General features: G+C 51.4%; 1 protein-coding gene across 3 annotated transcripts in view; it reads right to left on the reverse strand.

Moving 5' to 3' along the window:
* The window catches only part of PRPSAP2 (phosphoribosyl pyrophosphate synthetase associated protein 2), a 33632-nt gene extending 12180 nt beyond the window's left edge, over nucleotides 1-21452 (reverse strand). For 2 of the 3 annotated variants that reach the window (XM_058676134.1, XM_058676133.1), the window contains exons 1-7: nucleotides 21313-21452; nucleotides 15289-15364; nucleotides 14910-15059; nucleotides 13680-13732; nucleotides 10000-10066; nucleotides 7186-7358; nucleotides 3937-4052 (exon numbers count right to left, since the gene is read on the reverse strand). In XM_058676134.1, coding sequence (XP_058532117.1) covers nucleotides 3937-4052; nucleotides 7186-7358; nucleotides 10000-10066; nucleotides 13680-13732; nucleotides 14910-15028 — 528 coding nt within the window. In that variant the 5' untranslated portion in view covers nucleotides 15029-15059; nucleotides 15289-15364; nucleotides 21313-21452. Of the gene's footprint in view, nucleotides 1-3936; nucleotides 4053-7185; nucleotides 7359-9999; nucleotides 10067-13679; nucleotides 13733-14909; nucleotides 15060-15288; nucleotides 15365-20074; nucleotides 20153-21312 lie in introns of those variants that run through there. The other variant, XM_058676135.1, reaches the window with a different exon arrangement.
* Nucleotides 21453-25610: the final 4158 nt, after the last annotated feature.

A 25610-nucleotide genomic window follows, 5' to 3' on the forward strand; every position in this document is an offset into this window, starting at 1 on the left:
TAGGAATACCTGCATCCCATATCAAAGTGCCTGGATTCAAGTCCCATTTCCACTCCAGACTGTAGCTGCACACCCTTGGGTCCAGTGGGTGTCGGTTCAAGCATTGGGCCCTGCCACCCTTGTGGGAACGAAGAAATGAGTTCTGGGTTCCTGGCTTTGGGCTGCCCAGACCTAAATTGTTGCAGGTATTTGGCGACTGACCCACAGATGGAAGATCTCTTTTCCTCTATGTCTCTCTCTCCCCGTTTTTCAAGCAAAATAAAAATACATTAAGATGCTAGAAAAGAAAAAAGCAAAACAGTTCGGCTTAAAAATGATCACAGGCTGTGAACAGACATCCAAAGAGGCACATGTGGCCACCAGACCTGTGGAAAGATGCTGAACATCACCAACACAACCCGCCCACAGGGACAAAGCACTTCACGTCCACCAGGAAGACCATCATCCGAGCATCAGGAAGGAAGTGTCCAAGTGAATGTACACAAACTAGCATCCTCCCAAGGCAGGCTGTGAAAAATGCCTCCAAAATGAAACAAATCTGCTAGACCCAAGTAACTCTAATCCCAGGTATACACGAAGGCCAAACGAACGGGGAACGTGGCCGTGAACGTACGCTACAGCATTCCTCACGACCATCAGAGGTTGGGACAGCCCAAGCCCCGTTAGCGTGGCCCACGTCACAGGGCGAAGGGCTAAGCCACTTCCTACAAGGGCAGCATCTCACATCACATGAGCACCAATTCAAGTCCCGGCTGCTCCACTTCTGACCTAGCACTCTACCAATGCACCTGGGAAAGCAATGGAAGAATCCCCGAGTACCTGGGCCTCTGCACCCACGCGGGAGACTCCTAGGTGGGAATCCCAGTCTCCTTTCAGTCTGGCCCAGACCTGCGATATGGGCATTCAAGGAGTGAACCAAGAGACAGAGGATCTCTCTTTTTCTCTCCCTCTCTAACTCTGCCTTTCAAATGAATAAATAAAACTATGATACACATGGAATCCAGCAACCTGGGGCATTACAGAGCCCTAATAAAGAATGAGTTGCGGGACCGGCATGATGGCCTAGCAGCTAAAGTCCTCACCTTGAATGCACCGGGATCCCATATGGGCGCCAGTTCTAATCCCGGCAACTCTGCTTCCCATCTAGCTCCCTGCTTGTGGCCTGGGAAAGCAGTCGAGGACGGCCCAAGGCTTTGGGATCCTGCACCCGCGTGGGAGACCTGGAAGAGGTTCCTGGTTCCTGGCTCTGGATCGGCACAGCACCAGCTGGTGCGCTCGCTTGGGGAGTGAATCATCGGACAGAAGATCTTCCTCTCTATCTTTCCCCCTCTCTGTATATCTGACTTTGTAATAAAAATAAATAAATCTTTAAAAAAAAAAAATGAGTTGCTAACCCATGCTATGACACTGATGAACTTCCAACCCTAACTTAAATGGAAGAAGCCAGGCATGAAGGCTGAGCACTGCCGGGCAGAGGCGTGGACAGCAGTGAGGACAATCAATACCAATGGATCGTTCATGTTAGGTCATCTTAAAAACCCAAGGTCCAAGCTTAGATGCAGATATGATGCTAACCATCAGCACAAGACCAGACCAGAATCAAGGAGGTAAACAGCAAGCCTCAGCTCAGCCAGTGTCAGTGAGCTGGCCGACCACAGGGGTCCGTGCAGTGGGTGTGGCAAGGCCACAGGGAACTCCCCGCTGCAAGGCAAGGCCCGGCGGATGTCTCGGCAACCACCTCAAGGCAGTTCACCCACTTTACATGGACACCTGACCAACCCACCAAGAGTTCTGGAATCTACTGAGGCGCTGTTTGCCGCTGTGGAGTTGGTGTTATTATCAATGTGAGCCTGGAAGTTGATGTTGCTGATAACGTCTTAGCAAAAGGGCCTTTTACAATTCATGCTGTCTCTGCCGCCCCCACAGACCATATGGCTGGGAGAGAATGTTTACACTAACATTGTAAAACATGCTAACCCAGGGGGCTTAGTCCATGGGTTTTCTTTCCTTGATCTTTAGGTTTCTCCTTCTGTGATGCGTTTCTTCCCTTAAACTGATTTAAGATTAAGCTGTAGAATGAGGGTTGTAGCAGGAATGTGTTTCTGACTGATATGCGCCATCCATTGCAGAACTTCCTGACTGAAGGGTCTGGATAAATAACGTCCTGCCTTACAGTGAAACAGAGCGCAGAGTTATCTTTAGCTGGACCATGATATGAAGAACTCTGCAGCAGAATTTCTGTATAAATAAAGAGGACAGCTTTCTTGTATTGTCCATTATGATCCTGAAATTGTAGTGGTCCATTTCTTTTCTCTCTGTACGCACCTACTCCATGCACACTTCTTGAGTTCTGAATACAGCTGGAGCTGGCCTCTGGCACCAGACACTCATGGGGCACTCGGCTCGACACCCCTCCTCAGCTCAGCCAGTGTCAGTGAGGTGGCAGACGCTCACGGGGCACCACGCACCCCTCCTCAGCTCAGTCAGTGTCACAGACTCATCAAAGTGATGACGCCAGGCCTGACACTCAATCTCACCGCTATTAGGGGCAGACACTGGTGTGGCTGTGGTGGGGGAGTCAGCAGTGCCTTGGCAGGTGCATAACCTTGAGCTGCTGGAGACATCACGAGTGCCCAAGGAGCACTGTCACCACCCCAACGGCCCAAAGGAAGGACATATGTGACGGCCACAAGGGAGGACCTCACTGCCTGCCCCGGCAAAGGGGACAAGGCCCAGAGGATGACACAGCCTGCCTTCCTGACAGTTCAAATGTTTATGGAAAATAGAATTAAAGGAGCTCTATTTTGATTTAAAAAATAAAAAATCTTTTGAAATGCAGTGTTTTCAGAGCATGCATTTCCCACAAAGTTCAGAGGAGCTAAAATTATAAAAAAGGCAGGCAGGCTAAGCCTCCCCTACTTGTGGCACCAGCATCCCATATGGGCACTGGTTCAAGTCCCAACTCCCTGCTTGCGGCCCGGGAAAGCAGAAGAAAGGGCTCAAAGGCTTAGGTGTGTACCTACATGGGAGACCTGAAAGAACCTCCTGGCTCCTAGCTTTGAATTGGTTCAGCTCACTCACTGTAACCATTTGAGGAGTGAACCACAGATGGCAGACCTCTTTCTCTATCTTTCCTTCTCTTTCTGTAACTCCACCTTTCAGATAACAAATAAAAATTAAAAATAAATAAATAGGGCCCGGCATGATGGCCTAGCAGCTAAAGTCCTCACCTTGAAAGCCCTGGGATCCCATATGGGCGCCGGTTCTAATCCCGGCAGCTCCACTTCCCATCCAGCTCCCTGCTTGTGGCCTGGAAAAGCAGCCAAGGACAGCCCAAACCTTTGGGACCCTGCACCCGCGTGGAAGACCCGGAAGAGGTTCCAGATTCCCGGCTCCGGATCAGCACAGCACCAGCCGTTGAGGCTCACTTGGGGAGTGAATCATCAGATGGAAGATCTTCCTCTCTGTCTCTCCTCCTCTTTGTATATCTGACTTTGTAATAAAAATAAATAAGTCTTTTAGAAATAAATAAACAAGTAAATAAATAAATAAATGGTTCCCTTGGGCTACAGGAAACAGGGTTAGGACAAGACCAAGACCTCAAAGCAGCCTTGAGTTAATGAGTAGGGGGACCCTTGTCACTGAGCCCTGCAGGCAGATGGGCAGAGGCAGGGTGGAGAGACAGATGGACAGGGCACAGCTGGAACAATGAAGAGAGGAATGGTGGATGTACAGTCGGGATTAATCCAATCCTAGGTTTCTGAGGTTAAACCCACACACTCACACACACGTACACTCACGCAGAGAAGCATCTAAGAACATGTACGACGTTCATGGGCCTTCAGGCAAAACACACCAAGTTTTCATTCCCCTGGGGAGACATGAAGACACACCTCAGGCCCAATGTCAGCATCCGGCCAGGCAGGGCGAGCTCACCTCTTCTTGGATGTACTGCAGCAGGAAGGGAGAGGCGCGCAGGTTATCCACAGGGATGTTGAAGAAGCCCTGGATCTCCTTCTGGTGCAGGTCCATGGTGATGAGATGGCTGAGGCCTTCAGACAGAACAGATACATCGCACAGCCCAGGCTAGGAGTCCTGGAACCTGATGACCAGCTGTGCAAACACGGTCCTCCCCCCGTGGAGCCCCAACCTTGGCCACAACTCAGGAGCCCCAGCCTCGGCCACAGCTCAGGAGACCCACAGCCTAAGATCCGAGAGAGCCAGCCAGCAGCAGCACACACCTGCGGTGTACACCACACAGTGCTGCTGGGCTCGACGTCCTGCGCAGTGACCCAGGCCAGACACAGGGGCCACCGCCTGGACTCCCTCCTGATGGGGTCCGTGCAGTAGGTGTGAATAACACGAAGGTGTGAAGAGAACATCTCCCTGACTGGCAGGGCCCGGGAGCTACCAGCTGCTTAGCAGGGCTCAGTGGATTCATCTCTGACCACTTTGACACAGTTTTCACCCCCCTTTGCACAGGCACTCAACCACCCCACTATGTAATCTATTGAGGCATTGTCTGCCCCTGTGAGATGGCTTTTACAACCAACGTGAGCTTAAGAGTTAATGTGACTGAGGATGTCCTGGTGAGTGGGCCTTTAACTACACACAGGAGTATAATTAAGTCTGTGCTGTTTACCCATTGCCATAAAATCTGGCCCAGATATTTGCATGCTTTCTGGGAAATGGCTTGATAAGAGGGACCCTAAAAGTTATCCTGTTACTGTGACCCTAAAGGTCATTCTGCTATGACAAAGAATATAGTTACTGTGACCCTAAAGGCCATCCTGCTGTGACGAAGAATATAGCTACTATAACCCTGAAGGCTATCCTGCTAAGGCAAAAAATATAGTTACTGTGGTCTTAAAGGTTAGCCTGTCCTTGCAATTCTTTAGAATATAGAAAATGTAGTTGCTTTAGTTGTTTTTATAAATTTTTAGCTAGAGGAAATATGGGATGATTTTACTAACATCATAAAGATATACTTTTGATTATTGTTTGATCACTTATGAAGTTGTAGAACCTGCAGTTGTAGAGGAATGTAATGTTTATAACTTTTTGTCTTAGATCTTCATGTTTTTTCTCTCTCGATGTATTTCTCCCATTTAGTGATAGATAAGTTGTAGAATAAGAATTGTAGTAGGAATGTATTACTGCATAAGATGTGTTGTCTACTGAGAAACTCTTGGTTGCAACGTTGGAATGGATAATGCCTTGTCTAATACTGAAACAATCTGTAGAATTGTCTTTGGAAACACTCACTCATCCATTGTAGAGTTGAAACTTAAATAGAGTAACTTAGCTCATTGCTAACTGCAATTCTTTCCACCATTTTTACCCTTGCTTTACTTGTTTGGTTAACAAACTGTGTGAGCTTGCAGACCTATGGCCAACTAATGTCAATAATCCTGATCCCCATAGACCAAGGCCCCAGTCCTTTTAACTCGTATGTAATTCAAGGTAGGGGTCTGGTTGACACAGATGGCGTCTAGGTTATAGCCCAGACCTGAGGAGAGCAGATGAAGACTGGCAAGCCAAGATAAGCAAGGAATATGGAATCCTTCCTCAATCATTTCTCAAAAAGTTGTAAATTGTGCCCCCCTGAAGCTATGTCAAAATGCCCCTAAGAAAAAACTTTGTACTGCTTCTGTATAAATAAAGCGGACAGCTTTCTCGCTTAGTCCACGACGATCAAGGAATCCTGATGGTCCGTCTCCTTTCTTTCTCTCTTCGCGCCTCATCCACGCACCCTTCCCGAGTTCCGAACTCCGGCTGGAGCTGGACTCCGGCACCCTCCTGCATGGGAGGCTCTCTTTTATTTAACTATCGGAACACAGAATAGTGATCACCTGTCTGGGAGGCTGGGAAGGACAGAGGGAGTTTAGACAACAACAAAAACAAACTAGGGAGAGCAGGTAGTGACAAACACGAGCTGTGAGCAATTAAGAGGCTGACTGTGGGGTGTGTAGAAACATCATAATTTTTGTCTTCCAAGTTTGAATCTATTCTGAAACTAAAGTTTATTAAAAAAAACAAAAAACAAAGGGAGAAGCTGCCACCATGCATAGCGGGTTAGGCCTCCACCTGTAGCGCTGATCTCTCACATGGGTGCCACATTGAGTCCCAGCTGATCCACTCCCAAGCCAGATCCTTGCTAATGCGTATGGGAAAACAGCAGAGGATGGCCCAAGTGCTCGGACCCCTGCACCCACATGGAAAATATGGAGGAAGCTCCTGGCTTTGGATCGGCTCAGCTCTGGCCACTGTGGCCATTTGGGAAGTGAACCGCAGGATGGAACATCTCTCCATAAAAATCTGCCTTTAAAATAAAATAAATAAATCTTTAAAAAAATATATGTATTTATTTATAAGGCAGGCACAGTGGCTCAATGGGTTAATCCTCTGCCTACACTGCTTGCATCCCACATGGACACTGGTTCTAGTCCCAGCTGCTCCACTTCCCATCCAGCTCCTAATTATGAGCTGGGAAAGAAGCAGAGGATGGTACAAGTGTTAAGACCCTGTACCCACATGGGAGACCCAGAAGAGGCTCCTGGCTCCTGGCTTCAGATCAGCTCAGCTCCAGCTGTTGCAGCTATTAAGTGAACCAGCAGATGGAAGATCTCTCTGTCTCTGTCCTTCTCCCTGTGAATCTGCCCTTCAAATAAAAATAATTATATCTTAGAAAAAAAAAATAGAGCAGACAGGCTAATCCTTTGCCTGTAGTGCTGGCATCCCATAAGGGTACCAGTTCATCTCTCAAGTGCTCCATTTCCCATCCAGTTCCTTGCTTGTGCCCTGGAAAATGGTGGAAAATGGCTCAAGACCTTGAAGCCCTTGCACCCACGTGGGCGACCTGGATGTAGCTCCTGGCCCAGCCCCAGCCACTGCAGCCATTAAAGAGTAAGCCAATAGATTCAGCTCTCTCTCTGTCATCTTTCTTACCAATAAAGAATAAAATACCTTAAGGAACAAAAAGATGTTGGCATCCCATATCAGAGTACGTGGGTCTGACACTGAGCCCAACTCCGGCTTCCTGCCCAGGAGCATCCTGGGAGGAGGCACTATTGGCTCCCGTCGTCCCCAGTGGGAAGGGCTGGGCTCAACCCTGGCCATTGCAGGCATGTGGGGAGGGAATCAGGGGCTGGGTCCGTGCCTGCAGCCACAACGTGGGCAGCTCACCGGCTTTGCACATCATGGAGGCCAGCAGCTTGGAGACGATGGAGCCCCGCTTCCTCATCTTGCACTGCTTGCTGTAGGGGAAGTAGGGCAGGACGCCCGTGATGCTCTTGGCGCAGGATGTCTTACATGCGTACACCATGATCAGCAGCTCCATGATGGTGGTGTTCACGTCCCTGTGGCCCACACACAGAAAGCCCACGTGGGGCACAGTGCTCAGTGATGGCTGCGTCCAGGGCTCCAGGAAGAGCCACGCTCACTGCACTCGGGGCTGGGAGGTGAGGAGAGGAGCACTTTCCCCACCCAGACCCTGGCCTCAGCCCCAGCCCAGCAACTATCCACCCACAGCCTTCCACCCAGGCAGGACCACCCCTCCAGGCACACACTTGGCGCACCTTCCCCTCGCCAGCCTCTGCAGGCCTCTGCAGCAAACCACCATGGCCTGTAAGCCCCAGCTCACATCAGCCTACACACATTCAGCAACTTTGCCCAGACGCGGGGCACAGGTATTTGGGCCCAGCAGTTATATCGCCACCCGAGACACTGGTTTTCGTTGGCAGCACCACTTCTGATCCAGCTCCCTGTTAATGTACTGCACCCTGGGAGGTCCCTGGCAACCGCGTTAGGAGCCCCAGATGGGAGTTTCAGGTTCCTAGTTTGAGGTCAGACCCAGTCCTGCTTGTCACAAGCATTTGGGGACATCAACGGATAGAAGATCTCTCTGTGTCTCTCTCTCTCTACCTTTCAAATCAAATGAAAATAACTTAAAAAAAAAAAAAGAAAGAAGAAGAAAAACTCCACAACTCAGAGGCACAATCCCAGCAGTCCCACACAGGGCTGCCTCCGCCCATTGACCCATCCCACCTCACCCTCTCCCACCTCCCACACCTCCATGACCTTTCCCCAGCGTCCTCCCTGCCTCCGGTGCCCCACGCTACCAGCCAGTTCTAGTCTTTCTCTCCCAAGACTCCCCAGCTCCACTCTCACCCCATCCCTTCTTTACTTGGCGGCCAGGACTCCCTCTTCCATCTCTCCTGTCTGCCTTCCCTAGGTTCCTGTCCTGCCAACCACTGCCCTCTGACTTGTTCACTCCCTCCCACCCAACTCCAAGGCCTTCTCAGATCCCAGCCAGGGACTGCCCGTACACTCCAGCCTAACAGGCTTTCCTGCTGACCACTGACCCCACAAAATCCACTGAGACTACCGAGATCTAACCCACCCCCAGAGAACTGCACTTTCCCCCAAAAGACCCATCTCCCCGGAAAACCTCGGGGTAAAAACCATAGGGCTCCTCCTAACTCCTTGCCCACCCTGGGAGTTTGTCTCTGCCAGCCTCCCAGCTCCTACCCCGGGTACCAGGTGACCATGCTGCCAGCAGCCGACACAGGGTGCCCCAGGGCACTGGCCCTAAGGGTAGGACAGAGCGGGCAGGATTCTACTCAGGATCCCAGGACGCCCCCACACTGCCACCAGCAAAAGCCCAAGGCCTTACAAGAGTTCCTGGACTTATCAAGTTCAGACTCCACCGCCACCCCACCCTGCCCTGGTCCTGCTCCTCCATCCCCATCTCAGCCCAGCTACTCTGGAACCTGGCTAGTGCGGTCAGGCTACTCATGGCCAGCAAGGGCCAGGATCCAGGTGTCCCTCCTCAAACCCAGTCCCTGTCCTCCCCTGCAGTGCCCAGCTTGGGGGCTGACCCAGCCGGGACACTGTGGGCTTTTGGGCAGTGAACCACCATACAAGGACTCTCCTTGACTGTATCTCTGGCTCTCAAAGAAATAATCTAGGAAGAGAAATGAAATGATCTTGTTATTGTTGTTTAAGTCAAGAGTTCTAAAAAAAAATCGACTGATTTGTTTTTATCTGAGAGTCAGGTTCACAAAGAAAGAAAAAGAGACAGAGATCTTCCATCCACTAGCTCAATCCCAAAACAGCCGCAGCTGACGGAGCTGAAGCCAGGAGCTTGTTCCGGGCCTCCCATGTGGGCGCAGAGGCCCAAGCACTTGGGTCACCTTCTTCTGCTTTCTCACGTGCATGAGCAGGCTGCTGGATGGGAAGTGGGTCAGTCAGGTCTTAAAACAGCACTCATACCGGGGGAAGAGATGTTGCAGCCTTCGGGGAGTGAACCAGCAGATGAAAGGTTCTCTCTCTCTCCGCTTTCCCCAGCCCACATCTCCGGCAACTCTGCCTTCAAATATATTTTTAAAATCTTAAAAAGAAAAATGATTGAGGGAAGGACTTGCGGGAGCAGGTCCAGGCGCTCCCCTCCCTGGCAGCCTCCCTGCACAGCCGCCTCAGGCCCCGGCAACTCCCTTGTGACTGTGACACACACAGGCATCCTCACCCCACCTGCAGCCTCCAGCTGCCCAGCTGCCCTCAGTGAAGCAGCACACAATTAAGCGGTGATCGTGGAAGGGTGGGGGACCTGCCTTCCAACAGAGGGGCACCCAAGTCACCCTCAGGACATCTTCTCCAATACCCAGTGAGTCCAAACACCCAGAACACAGAACAAGCAGCAGTCGAAGGTCATCTCAGATCTTTCTGTCTAGGTAACCATTATCACTGTGAGCATACACGCCCACGCACCTTCACACATGCCCACTAAGCCACACACACACCTGTGCACACCCACGGACATGCCACACTCCGACACTCCTCACATGCCCACACATGCCCCACAGGTCCCATGCACACCCATGGACACCCACACACACTCCACACCCCTCACGCCTCATGCTGCACCCACACATTGCCCATGTGTCCCCTGCACACCCACGTACGCCCAGGCAACAGTCCCTGTGCTCGATGGATACTCACTTGGACATGGTCTGGATGATAAACACGTCTTTTCCTCGTACAGACTCCTGAATTTGTACTCTCGTTTCTGGCAGGAACAGAGATAAGGAAAAGAAAAAAAAAAAAAAAGAAAGAAAGAGAAAGAAATGGGAAGGCATACGATGCAAGTTTTTAAAAACACACAAAAAATGTGCATCACTCCTCAATGTCCAAAACCGCGGGCAATGACGGACAGCCAGACTTGCCGGGCTCCACGCGCCCCAACAGGTGACAGGCACCTTATCAATCACTCTTATTCATCACTGCTATTCGCATTCCTGCGAGGGAGTTACACTTGGGACTCAGGTCGGATCTACGCTTCCCGCCGCCTGCAGAGCAGTGAGGGATTCATGTACGCTGGCACCTGGGCAGCCCCGACTGAAAAAGGGATGAGGAGAAGGATGCGATACTCATACGACACTGCGGCAAAGATATGGGAGGCACAAATCTTCCCACAAAATGTGTCCTCAGCTGAAACAGACATGGAACATCCCACAACACAACCATTTCAATTATCAATGTCACAGGGAGGGAAAAAGAGAAGGTGAGGGGCCGTTCCCAGATTGGAAGGGAATAAAAGAGGTATGAAAAGCACACAGCTTCAGCAGTCAACAAAGAATTCTGCTCTGAAAAAACCCTTGTAAGGGGCTGGCACCAGGGTGCAGAGGGTTAAGGTTCCACCTGCAGCTGCTGGCATCCCACATGGATGCCAGTTCATGTCCTGGTTCCTCTACTTCCCACCAAGTTCCTTGCTAATGTTCCTCAGGGAAGAAAAAAGTCCTTAGGCCCCGACACCCACGTGGGAGACCCAAAAGAAGCTCCTGCCTCCTGGTTCTGGATCAGCTCAGCTCTGGCCATTTCAGCCACTTGGAAAGTGAATCAGTAGACGGAAGAACTCTCTCCATTTCTCTTCCTCTCTCTGTTAATTCTGCCTCCCAAATAAAAATGATTGTGGGCCCGGTGTGGTAGCCTAGTGGCCAAAGTCCTCGTCTTGCAAGCGCCAGAATCCTATGTGGACACGGGCTCGTATTCCTTTGCGCTCCCTGCTTGTGGCCTGGGAAAGTAGTTGAGGTCGGCCCAAAGCCTTGGGTCCCTGCACCCATGTGGGAGACCAGAAGAAGCTCCTGGTTCCTGGCTTCAGATTGACTTAGCTCCATTGTGGCCACTTGGAGAATGAACCAACAGATGGAAGATCTTTCCCTCTCCTTCTCTCTGTAAATCTAACTTTCCAATATTAAAAAAAAAATCTTCAAAATATGAAAATAAATCTTTTTGTTTGTTTGTTTTTTTAAAAGATTTTATTATTATTGGAAAGCCGGATATACACAGAGGAGGAGAGACAGAGAGGAAGATCTTCCGTCCGATGATTCACTCCCCAAGTGAGCCGCAGCGGGCCGGTGCGCGCCGATCTGAAGCCGAAGCCGGGAACCTGGAACCTCTTCCAGGTCTCCCACGCGGGTGCAGGGTCCCAATGCATTGGGCTGTCCTCAACTGCTTTCCCAGGCCACAAGCAGGGAGCTGGATGGGAAGTGGAGCTGCCGGGATTAGAACCGGCGCCCATATGGGATCCCGGGGCGTTCAAGGCGAGGACTTTAGCCGCTAGGCCATGCTGCCGGGCCCTCTCCAGTTGGTCTTAAAAGGCTTTTGTTTGTTTTAAGATTTATTTACGGGCCCGGCGGCGTGACCTAGCGGCTAAAGTCCTCGCCTTCAAAGCCTCGGAATCCCATATGGGCGCTGGTTCCAATCCCGGCTGCTCCACTTCCCATCCAGCTCCCTGCTTGTGGCCTGGGAAAGCAGTTGAGGACAGCCCAATGCATTGGGACCCTGCACCCGCGTGGGAGACCTGGAAGAGGTTCCAGGTTCCCGGCTTCGGCTTCAGATCGGCGCGCACCGGCCCGCTGCGGCTCACTTGGGGAGTGAATCATCGGACGGAAGATCTTCCTCTCTGTCTCTCCTCCTCTGTGTATATCTGGCTGTAATAAAATGAATAAATCTTTAAAAAAAAAAAGACCAACTGGAGAAACCTGAGTATAGATTAGACAATAGAAAACTGAGGAATCCTTCATTTCCTAAGTGTCCTAGAGGAACTGCGGCTGTGCAGGAGCGAGTGCTTATTCTCTGATAATCCGGCTTAAGTGCCTGCATTCTGCAACTGCCTTTCAGGCGGCCCCACGCACAGAATCTCAGGGCAAGGTGCCAAGTGTGGAACGGAGGTGCCCAGCGTGCTTCTGCACTCATGGCAAGTCTTTCAACTCTCTTCCATGTTTGAACATTGTCTTTCAAGTAACTTGGGCGGGGGTGGGTGGAAATAATTCAGAATGCACGTTTACAAAAGGTGACAGGATGCTGAGAAACGCAGGCTTGAGCATCGGGGACACCCAGATTAAATCTCACCCTATTACCTTTGGAGGCAAAGTCCTCAACAACCTGCCCCTAGCCTAGTTCCCTCCGTTCGCTGCTGAAGCCACAGGCAGCGGTGGAGATCCGAACAGGAGAACAGCACACGTGTGTGTTGAAGATTTATGTGATAGACCAAAAGAGAGAGAGAGTGTCACACACTGGGCCACTCCCCACATGCCCACCGTGGCCAGGGCTAGGTTCAGACTGAGGGAACGTGGGTCTCCCACATGGCTGGCTTCCACCATCACCATTGCCTCGCACACCGTGCAAGAGCCTTCAGAGCCAGCTGTTGAAGCCAGGCGTCCAATACGGGCACAGTCAGCGTTGGTGGGACAGTGGTGAGCTCAGCTGCCTGTCCAGACGGGCACAGAGGTACATTTACCACTAGGCTCAGCACCTGTCTGCCTGCCCAAACTCAAGTCTTCTTTACCAAATCCTCCTGTAAGCTCTGGCATATATCCGTGAACAAGACTGGGGCCAGCATTATGGCGCATTGGCTTAAGCCACTGCCCGTGGTGCCAACATCCCAAACGAGGGCCAGCAGGAGTCACGGCTGTTTTCTACCAGATCCTACTCCCTGGCAACGCACCCAGAAAGGCAGTGCAGGATGGCCCAAATCCCTGGGGCCCTGCACCCACATGGGAGTCCTGGATGGAGCTCCTGGTTTCTGGCTTCAGCCTGGCCCAGCCCCGACTGTGGCGGGTATTTGGAAAGCGAACCAGCAGACAGAGGATTGTCTCTCTCTCCTTCTTCCCTCCTTCTCCAGGAAAGGCAGGGGAACAAGTACTGAGTATCCACAGAGCACTGGCTAGGTGAGGGCTGTGTGAGCACACACAGTTCATCCCAGACGCTCCTCAAACCACCGCTGTTGCCTACGACCTAGAAAGAAGACATACCTCGCCAAGGGCAAAGGCGGCTGACTCGCAAGACCCTGCAAGCCGCCCAGTGCTCCTGCTGCCATCATTTCAAATAGCCACCATTTCGGAAGAAATTACCAAGATTCTACAACACACATATTTTGCAGGCTAAAATAACCTCAGGAACTGAGGCCCTGGGGGATAGATTCATCCCACCTCGGGCAACAAAAGTACCACGAACGGTTCATCCACACTTCTCACTCAGCCAATCAGCAGGCTGGTGGACCAATGAGGACCACACACCAGAGCTCCAGCACTTAGCAGGCACCTGCACCAGCTGACTGCAGGGGAAGCTACAAACCACCCTCCACCTGCCTGCCCCACACATAATGCACCATGGCTCACCTCGGTTCGGCTCCTGGTAGACCAGCACTTTGCCCATCTCTAGCCCCAGCCGCCTAGAGAAGACAGAGCGAAGGGGAAGAGAAGGTCACGTCACGGACTCTGTATCTTTACCATCTATAAGTGACTCTTAAGTTGACAAAAGCTATCCATTTGACAAAACGTGTAGTCATTATTAAGCGGTCTAACAGTACCCTGCCCCAGTGCCCCTACACCACCCAAGAGGGCCTGCACAGCCCCCACCACAGACACAGACTACAGCTTCCTCCCACACACACCACAGGGCCTTGGAAGCTCTGTCTGGTGGCCCACTCTGGCTCTTCCATTCACACGCCCCATCACGAGCCCCACATGGCTTTCACATAACTTATTTAGCCTCACCAGAATTATCTCATTACTGAAACTGACTCACTCTTTGTCTAACCCAACACTAAGATGCAAATTTCAGTTAAGAAGGAAGGATCTGGGTCTGGCACAATGGCCTAGTGGCTAAATCCTTGCCTTGCATGCACCAGGATCCCGTACAGGTACTGGTTCAAGTCCCAGCTGCTGCACTTCCCATCCAGCTCCCTGCCTGTGGCCTGGAAGACGGCCCAAAGCCTTGGGACCCTGCACCCACATGGGAGACCCAGAAGAAGCTCCTGGCTCCTGGTTCCTGGTTTCAGATCAGCTCAGAACTGGCCATTTTGGCCATTTTGGGAGTGACCTAGCGACTGGAAGATCTTTGTCTCTCCTTCTCTCTGTAAATCTGCCTTTCCAAGAAAAATCTTAAAAGAAAAAAAAAAAAAAAAAGGGCCAACCCTCCAGGTCTAAAAAAATTATTAATCCAACTACCCAATTTAAGGCATAGCTGGGACCCGGCGCCGTGGCCTAGCAACTAAAGTCCTCCCCAGAAGTGCCGGGATCCCATATGGGCACTGGTTCTAATCCCAGAAGCCCCACTTCCCATCCAGCTCCCTGCTTGTGGCCTGGGAAGGCAGTCGAGGACAGCCCAAAGCCTTAGGACCCTGCACCTGTGTGGGAGGCCTGGAAGAAGCTCCTGGCTCCTAGCTTCAGATTGGCGCAGCACCAGCCATTGTGGCTCACTTGGGGAGTGAATCATCGGATGGAAGATCTTCCTCTCTGTCTCTCCTCTTCTCTGTATATCTGACTTTACAATAAAAATAAATTAATCTTAAAAAAAAAAAAAGGTATGGCTGGCAAAGAGCATGGGATGGGGCCATCAGAACTCACTCAGCAATCCTCCTGGACAGTTCCTGGCACGACGAGTTGGAATTTGCTGAAAACAACACCAGGCCTCCTTTGGTTATGTTCATCTTGGTTTCTGGGTCAGGTGTCGCCACACAAAACATCAACCCTTCTTGGTTGTCCAATGCTCAGAGCCTGGAAGGTTACAACCCACAATACTCAGAACTGCTGTGTGCCAGTGTGCCAGCAAACACGCCTGAACGGACAGGATTGAACGGCACACAGCTCCAGCTGAAGGCCATGAGCTTACACCCGGTGGTGTCTTTTCATAGTGTGCAGATCTGGGGGGGGGGGGGGGCGGTGATTGACACAAAGCATGTGCGGGTCCGAGTGATCACACGCAGGGAGAAGCAAGACAACTTACAAGAAAGGCGGAGCCGTGTGCTGCTTAAAGTCGATTAGGGACAGCCTCTGCTTATTCTCCGACAACAAAACTCCTCCTGGATTAACACACAGAGAGATAGCAGAGCCATTAGTGAGACACAACAGACTGATCTTTACACACAGAGTAAGGACCAGCTATGCCCAACTTCTCCTACAAAACTCGTTGGCCATACAATCTCTCCCGGCCTCACAGCACCCTGGGGCCAGCTCCCCAGCAGGTCCCTTCTACCTCCTTGGCTGCGTGATCATTTGGGCTGGCTCAGGGGAGGGTGGCACAGGTCAACAACAAGTGGATGCTGCGCTGGTTTTGTTTGCTGTCCTTACACGCTAATGATGGAAGGAATACTGACAAACATCCTCCATTGGAAAACCCCCAAGCATGCTGAGAAGATGGAGGGGGTGAGCCCACAGCAGGCTACTCCCCCACCTCCCAGCTTCCGTGGAATCCAGAGGCCCTGGTCAGTCTGGAACCAGCACTTTCAGGCCTTTCCTGTGCATTTTCACGGCCCCAGGCAGCAAGGGGAAAAGGTACCACAAAGATTTGCAATGTTTCCAAGACACCACAGCATCATCCTACAGAGACCGCTTGGATTTGCTTTGAGGTCACCTTATTACCCAATGACCTAACAGTAACCTGTCTTCTGAGGTGGTCACCTGTACACATGCAGGGTCCCAGGCAGCAAAGCATACCCAGGGTGCCCAACAGCGGGCACGGGAGCCACGCCCCACAGCCAACCTCGCCAGGGACATTCCAGCTGGGAGCACCCAGGATTCCACAGTGGAATACAGTCTGACATGAATCACAGACTGACTGAGCCCTGGAGACCCCGGCTGGGGGCAGGGGCAGGAGTGCTGGGGCCTATCAAGGTGAGTGGCTTTGAACCTCAGACAGGGATGGGCAAATAACTCTCTCTCTCTCCCTCTCTCTCTCTCTCTCACACACACACACACACACACACACACACACACACACACACACACACAGAGGGATGGGCAAATAACACACATCACCCCACAACCGCCACAGGCTCACATGATTTGCAAATGATACTGGATATAATGGTGGGGCTACCCTTTACCAGACAGGTGGCTGGTCCCTGCTCTGGGGGCAAAAGCAACATCTGTGGAAGCTAACAAGGACTGCTGGGGTAGAAAGCGAAACATGGGCTCAGCCTCCTTGTGACTTGACACCAACAACCCACAGGAGCACAGGTCCAAGTCTCGGTGGCTCTGCTTTCTGATCCAGCTCCTTGCGAAGGTGCCCATGTGGGAGACTCGGATGGAGCTCCCAGCTGCTGTGACACTTGGGGAGCAAAATCACAAATGGAAGATCCCCCACCTCCATATATGTGTGTGTGTGTGTGTGCATGTTTCATATATATATGTGCGCATACGTGTTTCATATATATATGAAATGCTCTCTGCGTCATTTATTGCCTTTCAAATAAATCTTGGATGTGGGGGTGGTAGGGAGAAATAGCACATTTTAGCAATGCCCAATTCAAAGTGGTCTAGGAGGCCGAGCGTGACAATTGCTTAGTCCTCCCCCTACAAGTGCCAGGATCCCATATGGACACTGGTTCTAATCCCAGAAGCCCCACTTCCCATCCAGCTCTCTGCTTGTGGCCTGCAAAAGCAGTTGAGAATGGCCCAAAGCCTTGGGACCCTGCACCTGTGTGGCAGACCTGGTTTTTGGGTCAGCTTAGCTCCAGTCACTGCAGCCATTTGCGGAGTGAACCAGCAGATGGAAGATCTTTCTCTCTTTCTGTGGATCTGCCTTTCCAATAAAAATAAATCTTAAAACAAAAACAAAACAAAAAAGAAACGAATTGCTCTCAGATGGCCCCTAATATCAACTCTGTACTCATCCTTTCCGTTTGGGAACAGCAAGTCCAGGTCCAAGGGAAGCAAACGGAAGCCAGTCAAATTCCCCATAGCTGTAACAGAGTGCCCTGGGCTGGCTGCAAGGCTTGCCACAGTTAGTCAAGAGGTCTTGGCTTCAGTTCTCTTACCCCACAACTGTGACGCTTTCCCAGGGCTACCGTCAACTCTGCCAAGTACATCACACATCCAGCTTGTTGGTGACCTCCCGGAGCAGTGGGAGTAGGGGAGCATGTTTCATATCCGCTCACCCTCAAACAACCTACAAAGAATTCACTGCTGGCCTTGAGAAGGCTCAGGACGCTGGGGGGTGGGGGGCAGGAGGGCAGGAAGGCAGCTCAGCAGACAACCCACCCCATGTCAGGTGAGGCCCACCTGCAGTTCCCAGCGAGCAGCCACAGCCCAGGCCTTGAGGCCCATGCTCCAAAGCCTGCCCTAGTGCCTCCACACCCCAACTGCTTCCACAGAGGAGCCACCAGTCCATCTCGGGAGCTCTCTGGCCCTCACGCTGCCCCAGGCTAACCAAGGGCGCTCATGCGCCAGGCTTCACCAATCCAATCCTAAACAGCCGGAAGTGACCGTGGACACTCCCAGTTTGAGATGGCTCATTTCGCTCACTGCGCAAACCCAAGGGTGTGCTTCTATAGTTTAGTTTCTCCTTTCTCCCGCTGTGGCCTTCACTAAGCTCCAAGAAAAGCTGGTTGTAAAGACATCCGGGTAACTACAACCAGGAGCCCCAGGCGACACTCAGAGATAAAAGGATTGTAAATTTCCTTCCGTATTCAGGAGAGGAGCTTTCTCTGCTCCTTATCTAGTTCCAGCCTTGGCTTCCAGCCCTCTCTTACACGGACCATCAGGGTTGCTTGTGAGCCCCAAAATTAGTTCAGATAGACAGAGACTAATAAAGATCAGCTCGTTGATAATCACTAAGCTTGTACCTTACTGATCAAGCTTCCCATTTGGCTTTTCAGATAGACAGACAGAGACACCGATATAGAAAGTCTGGAACAAGGCCCGCCATGATAACATAGTGGTTAAGGTCCTTGCCCATATCGGCGACAGTTCTAATCCTGGCGGCCCCACTTCCCATCCAGCTCCCTGTTTGTGGCCTGGGAATACAGTCGAGGATGGCCCAAAAAGCTTTGGGATCCTGCACACATGTAGGAGAGCCGGAAGCTCCTGGCTTTGGATTGGCTCAGCTCCAACCATTGCGGCTGCTTGGGGAGTGAATCATCGGACAGAGGATCTTCCTCTCTGTCTCTCCTCTCTGTATATCCGCCTTTCCAATATAAATAAATAAATCTTCAAAAAAAAAAGAAAGAAAGTCTGGAACAGCCAGGGAAAAGGCCAACTAGCCTATAATTGCTCAGCCTGTACTTACTGGTCTGGCTCCCTATTTGCTTCTCCTGGACTTTACTAGGTAGGATGTAGAGTTAAATTCTTGCTCACTCCCTAGGTTGTTAGGGATTTCCCTGCTCACCTGCCTAAAACTTTTCTATTCTTCAATTGTTAAAATGCAAAGTTCTGTAAAACCATGCTTAATTACTGCATACTGCAAAGTTTAAATTGTGGCTTAAGATTCCCCCCCAAAAACTTTATCACTTTATGACTGTTAATGCTAAACAAGATGTAACTTCATAGAAACTTTGATGTTAAGTTTGTACTCAGCTGTTATATATGATGGATGTTAATGTTGATCCTTGCACTGTTCCTGTGCCACTCTGATTTAGATAAAACTCAAAAATATGTTAGTTTGGGAGAAAAAAAAAAAGGTTACAGCAGCCGGTTGTGTATCAAGGAAGCAGTCACAGGATGTGGTTAAGAACTTGCATTTTCTAACATATCCGTCACTCAGTACCACGTTAATTAACTTCATGATGTTACTAATTTCAACGTTTCTTCCTGTTGTTGAAGTTGTGTAGTGACATCTCATTGGAGGGGATGATATTCTGCCAGCTCTACTTTCAGACCTAGGATGGTCTCCCAACAAAACTGTTGAACTTCTCTGGACAATAAGACGCTGGACTCTCCGCATGGTCCGTGCCCACAATGATGGAATCATGACTGGTTATGAGCTGTACTTCTGCAACAATATGGAGGAATTCAATATGAGGGGAGGGTTCGGGGAGGGCCTGGGGGAATCCTAGAGCCTATGAAACTGTTCCATAAAATTACATTAGATAAATAAATAAATAAATACGCTCCTACCAGACAACCAGACTGGCCAGCCAGAAGTCCACAGTCACAAGGCTCAGTTGAAAGACACCATCCTCCCCACATTTCTTCCCATGAGCCATGGTGGCTTCTACGCTCACCCTAAGCTGACCGTCCAATGTGCGAGATTCCTAACACACCCTTTCCAGACCGTCTTTTTCAAGGACAAATCACAGGCCTGGCACTAAAGCCACCTCCTGTGACTGGCATCCCACATGGAAGCTGGTTCGAGTCCCGGCTGCTCCACTTCTAACCAGCTCCCTATTAAGCGCCCTGGGAAAGCAGTGGAGGATGACTAAGTGACCAAGTGCTCAGCCCCTGGACCCATCTGGGAGACACGGAAGAAAACCCTGGCTCGGCTCTCGCCCTACCCCATCCTGGCAGCCATTTGCAATCTTTGAATCTGTTTAATCATGCCTTTCAAATAAGTGAAGAACAAGGGACAAAAGGACAAATCGCACTCCTGTTAGGTCACCCATGACCGCACCTGAGGCTCCAGCAAGTGAGGAAGGCTCGCCTTAAACAAGACTGGGCAACCACAGCCAGGCAGCAGGCAGGACTCGACAGCAATACATCTACAGCACACTCCTTGCTTTTCTCTCTATTTTTCTCTTATTGAAAGGCAAATTTCTAGCGGGAAGAAGAGGTCTTCCACCTACTGCTCCACTCACCAAACAGCTGCAACAGCTGGAGCTGAGCCCATCCAAAGTCAGGAGCCAGGAGCGTCTCCCATATGGGTGCCGCGTCCCAAGGCTTTGGGCTGTCCTCCACTGCTTTCCCAGGCCACAAGCAGGGAGCTGGATGGGAAGTGGAACAGACAGGATCCAGGAGCTTGCAATGCGAGGACTTAAGAAACAGCCATCGCACTGGGCCCAGGTTCATTTCTTAGTCGTTTTCAACACCAGGAACAAAGTTATAAAAAGCCACACGGCCCCTGGCAGGGGTAAAAAGGATTCCCCATGCAGCAGCAGCACCCTGACTAGGGGCTTTGAAAGCTGCTGGGTCTCCAGCCACCTGCAAGCTCAGGCAACTCCACCTATAACCTAGAACTTCCGGTCTGGGGGGGGGGGGGAACGGACTTGTCTAACAGCCTAGAACAGCACGCAGCACACAGTGTAGGGCCATCCTCACGTAGCCAGCCACAAGTTGTTTGGAAAAGGCAATTTTTTGTTTGCTTAGGAGAAGAATTTGCAGCATGAGTGTTGAGCCGCTGCCCACCACGCTGGTGACATCCCATATGGCCACTGACTCAGGATCTGGCTGCTCCACTTCCGCTCCAGTTCCCTGAGAGCAGCAGAGGATGGCCCAGGCGCCTGGGTACCACAGGGATGAAGCGCCTGGCTCCTGCCCCGCCTGGCCATGCGCAGCCCTGTGTGGAGTGAATCAGCAGACGGAAGAGCTCTCTGCCCCTCTGAGTGCCTTCCACCAAGCGAAGAAGGGTTCACAGCTGCAGGCTGCGATGCCAGCCCACACACCCGCGCCCTGCTGAATCCCACCATCAGCCACCCAGATCTGCGGAGAAATCCCTGCCCAAGAAGACAGAGAACTTGAATTCCGCACGTGCACTTCCGCAAATGTATTCTCGGATGGAAAAAAAAAAAAGCTTCCTGCTCTGGGAGAGTCCCGGGGTGCCAGAGAGCGAGGCAGGGGGACCCCAAGGGCGTGCTTGCGTGCTAAATGGTCAAACACTGGGAATCACACTCCCCCACGCCCTCAACGGCCCCATTCGGCATCTCCATCTTCCTGCTGCACATGATAAACAGCCCTAATGCACCACGTCCCCTGCCCCATCCCGTCGGCCCGACCTTCCCAGCAGGCGTGCAGCCCCGGGCCGCGCGCAGGCCCACCCGGCGGCCCGCACGAGCCCGGCTCGTCCCCCGGGCCCCGCCGCCTCCCGCCGCCCGCCTACCTGGCCCCGACCCCAGCCCGGCCCCGCCGCAGCCGCCGCTGCCGGAGGAGGAAGGCACCGGCCCTGCAGGCGACGTCTCCACGAGCAAAATGGCGACTCGAGGCAGCAGGAGGGCGACCGCGGCGACTGCGAGCAAGGGGGCGGGGCTTCGGGGCGGGCTGGGGGCGGGGCCCGTCGGGGAGGCTGCTGATAGGCCCCGGCGGTGAGGAGGCGTGGCGGGGGCGGGGCCAGTGGCAGGGGCGGAGTCGAGTGTCCGAGAGGCGGGGCTTGCTTGCAGGTAGAGGCAGGTACAGACTAAGGATGAACGACACAAGTCTGAGATTAAATCCTGACCCGCCATGACTGCGGCCCTGTCGTTTCACCTCTCCAAGGCTTCAGTTTCTCCTCACAATGCACGAAAGGGTAACCGCAACTATCTATCGCAGAGTTGCATGGCTGCTTTTCTCCTTTTATTTGTAAAGAAATCCATGATGGATCTGGTGCAACAGCTCAACTAGTTAATCTTCCACCTGCACGATCCCATATGGGCGCAATTCCAATCCCGTCTACTCCACTTCCCGCTTTGCACTCCCTGCTTGTGGCCTGAGAAAGCAGTCGACGAGAGCCCCAAGCCTTGGATCCCTGCACTGGCATGGGAGACCCTAAAGAGGCTCCTGGCTTCTGGCTTCAGATCAGCTCAGCTCCAGCCTTTGCAGCCATCTGAGGAGTGAACCAGCAGGTGGAAGATCTTTCTGTCTCCTTCTCTGTAAATCTGCCTTTCCAATTAAAAAATAATAAAGGAGACAGCCGCTCTGGACCAGGCCCCAGTGCCAGGGCTTCCCCCATGGGTGGCAGGGAACCCAGGCCATCCCCTGCCTCCTCACAGGAAGCAGAGTACCCCAGCTGGATATGCTGCCTGTGCCCCCAACACCCTCCCCACCGTGGATTTGTGGAAGAGCTCGTGCGCATCTCTACCTTGAGTATAAAATAACCAGAAGTAGCACTTAGCTGGTACCTATCTAGGTCCTCTTTTAATATATATGTTTTGATGGGGCTCGGCGGCGTGGCCTAGTGGCTAAGGTCCTTGCCTTGATCCCATATGGCCGCTGGTTCTAATCCCGGCAGCTCCATTTCCTCTCTATCTCTCCTCCTCTCAGTATATCTGACTTTGTAATGAAAATAAAATAAATCTTTAAAAATATATATATATATATATATATATATATATGTTTTGCATATAGTAATGGTAACTTGTTGAACCCTCACAAGACCAGAACACTATTATTATCTAAATTTTAATCATGGGAACTGAGACACAGACATCAAATCACATCCCAAGGACAAAACGAGATAAACTCAATCCAGCAGATCTCGCACCAGCATCTGTTGCAGAGTTGAAAGCAAAATGGAGTAAACATGGCTCATTGCTACTAAGAAACTGTGAGCTCTGAGGCCGAATGGCCTATGTGACCTTTAGCACTGATGGGCTCCAATTCTCCTGAATCAAGGCCCAAGGCTGGTGATCTCACAGGTGGCTCCAAGTAATTAAGTGGGTGGTTACCTTAATTGCTGAACCAGAGACGAGCCAGGCTCGGGCTGCCCAGCTGAGATAGGTAGGGAACGTCTGGTATTTCCTCCCCTCATCTTGCAGGATTGCCCCTTCTCAAGCTATTGTGGACTGTCCCTACAAAAACCCTGTGAAGGTGCTGTTTGGTGTTCCCAGCTGGTTGGTTGCTTTTCCTGTCATTTACAATAAAAGTTTGTTGTGACTGTCACTGGTGAACATAACATTCTGTTTCAGAGGTTGAGTGGGTGCAACATTGTAATTCTTCCTCTGTTGTGGGTTTGTTTGTTTTGTTTGTTTGTTTTTGAGATTGATTTGAAAGGCAGAGCTATTTAGGGCAAAAGAGAAACAGATCTTCCATCCTCTGGTTCACGTTCTGGGGTGCAATCAGTGATAGCAAGCACCCATTGACATTGGGCGGATGGAATGTGGCCGTGTCCTGAAGGTGCAGCCTGTGTACTGCTTAGATGGGACAATGGGTGTAGCAATGTTACTTCTGGTTTGTGCACTGACAGGAGTTCCAGGAGAGATGAGGCCTAGCAGTGAAGGAATGTGGGCAGAGAAGCCAGGGAAAGGTGAATGTCTACAGCTTTGTAAGTGTGTCCAGGTTACTCTTGGGGTTACTTTTGGTTGGATTATGATTGGTTGGATTGCCATATGAAGGTGTTTTTTTTTTTTTAAGATTTATTTATTTTCATTGGAAAGTCGGATATACAGAGAAGAGGATAGACAGAGAGAAAAATCTTCCATCTGCTGGTTCACTCCCCAAGTGACCACAATGGCCAGTACTGCGCCGATCTGAAGCCAGGAGCTTCTTTCAGGTCTCCCACATGGGTGCAGGGTCCCAAGGCTTTGGGCCATCCTCGGCTGCTTTCCCAGGCCACAAGCAGGGAGCTGGATGGGAAGTAGGACTGTCGGGATTAGAACAAGCGCCCATATGGAATCCCAGTGCATTCAAGGCGAGGATCTTAACCACTACACTATCGCGCCAGGCCCTGCCATATGAAGTTTTGATTTGCTATTTCTAGTGTGCTCTATTATCACCAGGGTTGGTTAATAAAGACTCCTTAATAAACTTTAAGCTTGTCTGGTGTGATCTCGCTTGCACCCCGTAACAGTTCAGTCCAAAAATGGCCGCAACAGCCAGAGCTAGGCCAGTCTGCTGCCAGGAGCCTGGAACTCCAACCAGGTTTCCCAGAAGGGTGCAGGGTCTCAAGTGCTTGGGCCGTCCTCTGTTGATTTCAGGCACATTGGCAGGGAGCTGGATCAGAGGTGGAGCAGCTGGGACCCAAATGGGATGTTGTTGTCACTGGCAGAACTTAACCTACACCAGGCACAAGGCAGTCACTCTCGGGATGACCATCCTCTCAATTCTCTCCCACACGGGTGCAGGGTCCCAAGGCTTTGGGTCGTCCTCCACTGCTTTCCCGGGCCACAAGCAGGGAGCTGGACCGGAAGCAGAGCACCCAGGACTGAAACCAGCACCCATACTAGTTGACAGCGTCCTAGGTAGTGGCTTTACCCATTGTACTGCACTGCAGCACGTCTCCAGATTTTTTTTGTTTTGTTTTTTGGTAACATATGCCTTGACCAGAGAAGAAACATTGTGTCTTTGTCCATTTTGAGCTCTCAGGACAGACTATTAGAACTTGCAGTTCACACTGGCAGCCAGGACCAGCCTTCAGCCACCGCCGGCCGTGCCGTCATGGAACCCCAGCTGTTCCACTTCCCATCCAGCTCCCTGCTCACGCATCTCAGGAGGCAGAGGAGGGAGGGCCAAGTGGGAACTCAGAAAAGAGGGAAACTTTTTATTATTATTATTATTATTATTTTTTACATGATGATCATTTTTTTAAAGATTTATTTTATTCTCATTACAAAGTCAGATATACACAGAGGAGGAGAGACAAAGAGGAAGATCTTCCATCCGATGATTCACTCCCGAGTGAGTGCAACGGCTGGTGCTGTGCCAATCTGGAGCCAGGATCCCAGAGTTCCTCCAGGTTTCCCACGCGGGTGCAGGTTTCAAGGCCCTGGACCATCCTCGACTGCTTTCACAGGTCACAAGCAGGGAGCTGGATGGGAACTGGAGCTGCCGGGAATAGAACCGGCGACCATATGGCATCCAGGCGCGCTCAAGGCTAGGACTTTAACCGCTAGGCTAAGCCGCCGGGCCCATGACGACCATTTATTAACAGAAAATAATGTGGAGAGTCCTGCTCACAGGCGGCAACCATGGCGACTCCCCCTTCCTGTGGGTGCTGTCGGAAGGGATGGGGGTGACATCTTCAATTCGCCCGATTTTCATCCCTGAGCGAGCAAGGGCTATGAGAGCTGACTGAGCTCCAGGTCCAGGGGTTTCGGTCCTATCTCCCCCTGTGGCCCGCAGTTTGACGTGGAGGGCAGTGATGCCCAGCTCTTTGCACCTCTGGGCTGCATCCTGGGCAGCCAACATGGCAGCGTATGGCGAGGATTCATCTCGATCAGCCTTCACATTCATTCCACCAGTCACACGGCAGATGGTCTCCTTGCCAGAATCATCAGCGACGTGGACAAAGGTGTCATTGAAGGACACAAAGATGTGGCAGACCCCGAAGACATTGTCGCCTTCAGCCACCTGAGGCCTGAGGCTGACGAACTGCTCCTTCTCCTTCCGCTTGCGATGTGCCATTCCTGTGCGTCTTTCCTAAACTCCACCACCGGACAGCGAAACTTTTTTTTTTTTAATTTATCCTATGTTTATTGCAAAGTCCGA

The sequence above is a fragment of the Ochotona princeps genome, chromosome 17 (genome assembly GCF_030435755.1).
Source record: "Ochotona princeps isolate mOchPri1 chromosome 17, mOchPri1.hap1, whole genome shotgun sequence".
NCBI lineage: Eukaryota > Metazoa > Chordata > Mammalia > Lagomorpha > Ochotonidae > Ochotona > Ochotona princeps.